The sequence below is a fragment of the Berghia stephanieae genome, chromosome 2 (genome assembly GCF_034508935.2).
Source record: "Berghia stephanieae isolate SIO BIC M18660-M18661 chromosome 2, UCSD_Bste_1.3, whole genome shotgun sequence".
Taxonomy (NCBI): domain Eukaryota; kingdom Metazoa; phylum Mollusca; class Gastropoda; order Nudibranchia; family Aeolidiidae; genus Berghia; species Berghia stephanieae.
The window spans coordinates 95,338,199-95,345,290 of NC_088361.1; the positions used below are offsets into that span (position 1 = coordinate 95,338,199).

At 35.3% G+C, this 7,092-nt stretch overlaps 1 protein-coding gene across 1 annotated transcript; it reads right to left on the minus strand.

The window, feature by feature from the left end:
• Positions 1 to 975: 975 nt before the first annotated feature.
• LOC144965920 (uncharacterized) lies at positions 976 to 6,867 on the minus strand. The gene is made up of 5 exons (XM_078901773.1): positions 6,307 to 6,867; positions 5,798 to 5,884; positions 4,577 to 4,638; positions 3,544 to 3,760; positions 976 to 1,610 (listed from the first exon to the last, which is right to left on the minus strand). Exons 1-5 carry the CDS (start codon positions 6,368 to 6,370, stop codon positions 1,102 to 1,104), a joined length of 939 nt encoding a protein of 312 aa, XP_078757899.1. The 5' UTR covers positions 6,371 to 6,867; the 3' UTR covers positions 976 to 1,101.
• Between the last annotated feature and the right edge of the window lie 225 nt (positions 6,868 to 7,092).

A 7,092-nucleotide genomic window follows, 5' to 3' on the forward strand; every position in this document is an offset into this window, starting at 1 on the left:
GAGTCATTTGTTTCAATGTTACAATTTCCTTCCCCAGTGACCGATGCTGAGTTATCAATTTGACCCAAAAAATGACCAACTTCTGTTATTTCTCGTATTGCAAGTGGACACTGATAAATGTTTTGATTGATTGATTCACTGTGTCCCATATGTCGATAGAAGACATCTCTCTCGTGTTGTGGGACATCAAGTAAGGCAAATAATGTCGAAGCTCGGTGCCTGAATTTATCAGCTATTAACAACTGGGGTTTCTCTAAATCCTTTACTAAGGAAGTGACATATTTGATGGCAATGTAACCACTTACATGATCTTTGGATATTCCTGTATTTGGAAAAAGAAATGGGTTGTCTGAAATATCAACAGCTTTACGCTCCTGTGCAAGTTTCCTTAAAGGCTGAATTGTGTCATTGGGTATCAACACAGGGACCAACATCTTGCTTCCCTTTCCAGACTGATAGGCCAGCTTATACTTCTCAAGTAACGCTTTTTCCAGAGGATCAGTGACATGTTGTACAAGCTGGGGATCAACCCATACACCTGAATCTGCATCATTCCAGTCTTTTAACAACATCCTTGCGGGTTCTCCGCCTCTCCTCGCATTAAACATTGTAAGCCTAGCTACGATGACATTGCGAAGCCTAACAAACATATGTGAATCAAATAATTGATAATCATCCTCACAAATACGGACCATCTCTTCAGTAATAAATTGCCGTAGCTTCTTTATATCATTCTCTAATGGCATCTCTTTGGGTTTTCTCAAATTTGTTCTCTTTGCTTCACATTGAACTCTGGCTGTAAAAAAAATACTATCCCAATTATAATCCAGGACAGCTTTGAACAAATCTATCTCTGCGGATTCTTCCATTTTGTTTTGCATTATATATTCCCCTTTTAAGAAATTAATTAACTTTTTCAATATAAATCCAATTGAAAGCTTCAAGCCTGCTTTCAATGTCCCATCCTCTTTCAAAGTCATTTCAGAAATGGTTTGCGATATTTCATTAAAGTTACAACGCTTCACCACGTCCTCTCCAGAGAAAGAAGGTTGATTCGTTCTCTTCCTAGTTTTTAAAATCAAATTTCCTAAGATGCGTAAATCACTCATTATAAACTTTTCTCTCCTTCTTTGAACTTTTACTCCACAATTTTGTTCCTAACAATACTATAGCTTTGTCTGATCGACACAAATTTCCCACTTCATCATTCCGAAATTTGTCAAGAATATTCTCCTTTATTTCTTTACTTGCATTGGGAGCCACGGGATAAAATTTTACAACCCCAGTACACAGAGCATGCTCAGTACTACATTTCTTTTTGTGTTCATAAACCCTTCGTCCAGAGTAAAACCCCTTACAGCCAGCACACATAACAACTTCATGTGACCCTTGTGCTCTCTCACGCATAACTATTGAATTGTTTCTAGTGTTTGAATAAAAAATGCCCTTTTTCTTGAGATAATCCATTGTTCTATCCCTTTCCTTTACAGGCTGTTTCATGGCCTCTGTAACTTCTGTCTCATCTTTGTGTTTCCTCATCAAATGCCTTGAGAGTTTTGTTTGCAACTGTCCACAGTATGGACAGGGTCTCCTTGGCTTTTTGTATTTCTCTGGAAAAAAAAAGAAGAAAATAAAGCACATCATGCTATGAACTATGAAAATAAATCAATAGACAGATCATATGCACATCAGCTACATGACAGCGATAGAGAGGAATAGCATTCCAAATATTTAAGGCCTGGACAAGTAACTGTCATAATTCCTTCTTGTTATATACTTTTCTACCATCTATTCCTTTGGAAGAGGTATGTTAGATTTGTGGAGACCTCTGCCACATAACAAATCCAGTGAAAAGACGCCATATTTTTGTTTTGAAATAGAAATAAATAGATCAATCCACCCACTTCACTGGGTTCAGGGTTCCCTCTTCATTATAATCAAAATATGAACATAAATCGGAATAGTAACACATTGAAGTCTCATCTGAATACATAGATTGTCCTTTGTTGTTTCAGCGAAAAATCAGACAGAATGTCAAAAGAATTTTAGGTTTTTCCCCAACCACCCCTTGGAGGTATCAGTATCAGCGGAATGGTAAGCGTCATGTTTTTTACGTTGAGCAACAAAATTTACTCCAAATGCTTCACTCGACCCAGGCGGAAAAGCAATCAAGAATAGACCCAAGTCCTATCCAAAGACTAACATTTCATTTAAGTTTATTGTAGGCCCTTGGCCAATCGACAAAATTCAATTCACATAAATTATTTACAACAATCAGAAATTAATTATATCAATAATAGTAATAGAATGCAATGAAGGCAATATCATAATAATAATAATAATAATAATAATAATAATAATAATAATAATAATAATAATAATAATAATAATAATAATAATAATAATAATAATAATAATAATAACAGTAGCGGCTATAAGTAACAATTAATATAGTAACAAAAGTAATAATAGACTATAGTTCATAGTCATAACAATGACTTTCTTTGTCATTGAGGGAGTGAGAAAACATCACCGGCTGGCAGAACAAACAGCCGACATCAATCAAACGTCCTCCAGACCGGTTGAGCATCGGCTTCATTAATTCCTTAAAGACTTCCCCCCAACTGCCTGAACGATGCTGATGCCCAGACAACTTAATCCTGATTTATATTTTGTGGGAATGAAATATGACATGTATATGCCGGAAATATTTCAATAACAAACACACTGTTCAGATAGAAAATATTTGAGTCTTGCCTTTGTTAATTGATACAGGTAAGTTAGGAAAATAAATGCTAGTAAAAACGATCAGCAAGTTCGTGAACACTGCTTCTCAACTCGAACATATGTTTTCATCAAATCTACACACATCATGTTGTGAGCTGAATTTTAATGATCTCAGTTGTCATTGAAAGGAAACCCAAGAATTTTTAGAATAAAGAAAAATATTGAACCTGGAAGTCAAAAGGGTTTGTAGCACAGCAGGCATTATCAAAGTATAATTTTAGTACCGACAAATTAAAAAGAAAATGTGCTTTTCTTTAAATGCTCCCAATCATCATATACTGTTTAGGTTGCAAGATTAATAAAAATGTTATCTACTCTGATTCTCGTTAAGTTTCCAGCTGGTCTGTGAAAAAAAAGCCTTAAGCATCATAGAAATACAAAGAAACAGTTTTAATATATAGATGGGTTGTAACAAAAAAACCATTTTAACACTTACAATACAAGCAATTTAAGTCTATTACAGACAAAAAAAACCCCAATAAAATAAACATGAACATTTTTATGGCTGGTTTCACTGATATCACTCACACATTGGGGTTTCAGATTCTAAGATGTCCACCCTATCAAATTTGGATTTGTGCTTGTTATGTAAATGGTAGCGTATTTTGCGACGCAGCACTGCCAAAACAGAAAAAAAATGCAATAACACAAATGCAGCACCATGGAGGGGGTGGAAGTTTTCTTTTAAAAGGAATGGGTAAATTAAAATTGATCCCACAAATATCAAAGGAGAAGAATGACAAAAAAATGACTCACCATTGCACGTAACACGTTGGTTTGCAAGTGTATAGCATTCGGGTTGAACCTGGGTCCCAGACTGGCAACGAGGTTCAGTCTGTGATAGTTGTGGATGAGGCTCTGACTGAGTTGGGGAATGAGCACTAGGTTCCAAAGACAATGATGTACTCAGCATTGGGTACCTCACAGAGTACGTAGAGGAATCAGACTCGGAGTCAGCAACAAAATCGGGACCCTGTATATTTTGTGGAAAAGATGACAGATCAATCAATTTATTCATGTTGACAATAAACATGAAGAGCCATTGTTTAATAATCCAACTAAACAATTAGCTGGTTAATAATGCAAGTATAATAAAAAAGAGTTGAGAAAGGCAGACATATTGTCTAAGTATTTAATATGTTCAACTGTGCTTGGATAAATATAGATACACCAACCAGGGTTTCAGTAAACCGTTTTTAACCAACTCTTTAAATCCTACACCAGGACCAACAACTACAAAACAATTTTTTATATCACTACGATTCTGGACATATAAACGGTTGTCATTGCAACAATATGAACTTCCTAACCTTGCAACTGCAATATAGTTAACAAAAAAAGTTGATAAACATTACGATGCAAGAGAATTTGGACAAAATGCGAGATCAAAAGTATAATCCCAACAGAAGCTATTTTAATTTTTCCTGGAAACGCATCATTTTCACATTTTGTCAAATAAAAAAACAAACGACTTCAAATGTGAATGGCTCATCAATGAATATCACTTCAAAATATAACGAGGAAGGTTTAAAATAGTGTTATTGTTGGCGAAGTCCACTGCAAAGAAAAATTTTTAACAACAAAAAACTAGGAGATCTCACTGGTGTAAAACAGTGTTGTCCTTGTCCTGAAATATTGTATTGCGCCTAACAGACTGCAGGTCTCATCTTTTGTGGCAAATGTGTTTTGTCCACCACAAAATATGTTGATGTGAAGCATTTTGAGCATGGTGCCAACTGTGGATAAACGCTATACAAATGTTATGATTTTATTTTAATGTAATACTTACCACAAATGAATCATGTGATATGGAACTTTGTTCTGCATCACTTTCAGGCTCTGAGTTGGAGTCTATATAGAAAATAAAAACAACAAAAAAAAAGCTGAAGACTATCATGTGCAAGTTTTTCTCTAAACTCTTAAACAAAAAATCATGCCATCTTGTGCTGTAAAAGGATTTTTTAAAAATTATTTACCTTATGACTATTGTCCTTTGGAAAAAAAAAGAAAATTAAGTCCGAAACCTTCTGGCTATTTTCTTTTAAATTTCAAGAACGTCAGAGTTGGCAAGGGAGGACGGAAATATAATTCCAGAAACCAATCTGTCTATAATCATATCCATATGATAGTTTTTCGTTCAAGATTCAGGTACAGTCCACTTAGGATAATCGCAATACCTTGGGATCATCGAAAATGTTGGGATTAACCGAAATTCAGTTTCCTGTCCACTATTTCAACATTTTACACATTTATTGTCAACTCAAACCAGTAAATAATATTCTTAGTCCACCACATACAGAGCAATTTGATTGAAACAAAAACCATATGGCAGCCCCGTGTAGATTTGTCAACCAAAAGCAGCTATGAAGCAAGCCGATATCTTATTCAGATTGGAAGAAGTTTCAATCTTTTTTCTCAACAATTCAACATTTGTCAGAGTTAAAGAGATTAGCCTTAATGAGAGACAATAAGCTCTCACCAAACTCGTTGGTCACAATGCACAGTTGTTAATCCTAAAACAAAGGATATCGCTCAGTCTCTCTTTATAACTGTCATTTATAACCTGTTGTCAAGATTATGACCAGCCCCACCCCTCTTCTATTTAATGGCCACCGATGACGTCACAAACCCATACTGCAGAGCCCCGCCCTCTTTCGACTCTAACAGAGTGGTGACACACTACTGTAGCATTAAATCCTGCTCACTCTCGATTCTTCAACCTGTCACGATTTCATCCATGATGAAATTTAATCATGATATACTGTTTGATTTCTTGAATTTACCACTTTTTAAAAAACCGAAGTTTGTTGCAATTAACCAGTGACTTTTATATAGAATTATTTCCATTGCTTAGGAAATATTGTGATTAACCGAAAGTTGCGATTAAACGAGTTGCAATTATCCGGAGTGGACTGTAATAGTATTACACATCATGACTCAAAAAAAAAAAAAAAAAGCAAACTATGTGTACCTAAATGTTATTCATTTCCTCATCAAATTACATTCTTACCATTAACATCATAGATCACATCAAAAGGGTTGTCTGGATTGACAGCAAGACATTTTTCAGGATTTTTAAAGCTCAAATCTCTCTGATCTGAAGTTACAAAAGAAATAGCATATTCTCAACATTTAACTATGATTTTGTGATGGCTGTGATATGGCATACTGTATGCATAAAGCAAGATGCAAAGACAGGTTTAAGTTTAAATTATTTTATATTCTTTTCAAAAATCCATTCTAGTTTTGCCAAAATAAAATAAACACGAGAAGTGTTGAGTTGGATAAAGCTAAAACTAAAAGTAGTAGTGGTAGTAGTAGTAGTAGTAGTAGTAAACGACAGATCTTACTCACTAGTGTGAATCTACAGTCTACAGAAGTTCCCGAATTATCTGACTCCACTTCCAAATGACTGACTGACAAGTGACAATCATCAATCGGTGTGTGTGTGATTGTGATGTCTACCCTATTGAAAATCTTAAATCAACAGTGATGTAATAAGAATGGCCAATAACTTACCATTTAAATTATCTCGGTGTCTCTTCAATGATGCCTCCAGCATCAATTTACCCCACGATGCCATAGACGTCTAGTTTGGAACTCAGCAAGTGACGAAAAAATACTTGCGGCTATAGAGAGGACGTCCGTCGGCCACTCTCTCCGCAAGTCAATTGTCAGTGGTTATCAGATAATCATTGGTTCTTGAAAAATATAGAAACACAGCGGTTCATTTAAAAAGACTCTTTTGTAGATCAAGATATAATGTTAGGTATTGCACTTTAAAATCTCTTCAGACATAGAACGGGTCAACTTGACGTCTAGACCAAATCATTTCGAAGATCGATATGGCAACAGCAACGCCTGGAATGGAGGATTTAAATGCGGCATCTGACGATTCTACTGCTATGACAGAAGATGCTCCATTTCACGACGTCGAGATGGCTTCAACTGGCATCAGGCATCAACATGCTACTCAATAATGGGTTTGATGAAGCGTTTGACTAAGAATTAAAGCTGATAACTGATAACCACCTACCTACTACTGACTTGCGGAGTGAGTGAGTGCCGAGTGCCTCTTTATGCGCGAAATTGACTAAACATACGTTTCACGAAAAAAAGAGTTACTATGTTTGCTTGTCTCTTGTCACCAAGATAAGAATCCGGACCAAGATTCGATAAATCTGTTTCTAAAAATAGATTATAATTCGTATATCTTGTTCATTCCTCAGTTCATCAACTTTCACACAATTTTATATTAGGTTTTCATTACTATAAAAATCCATATAATGCTCTAGAATTTTAGAG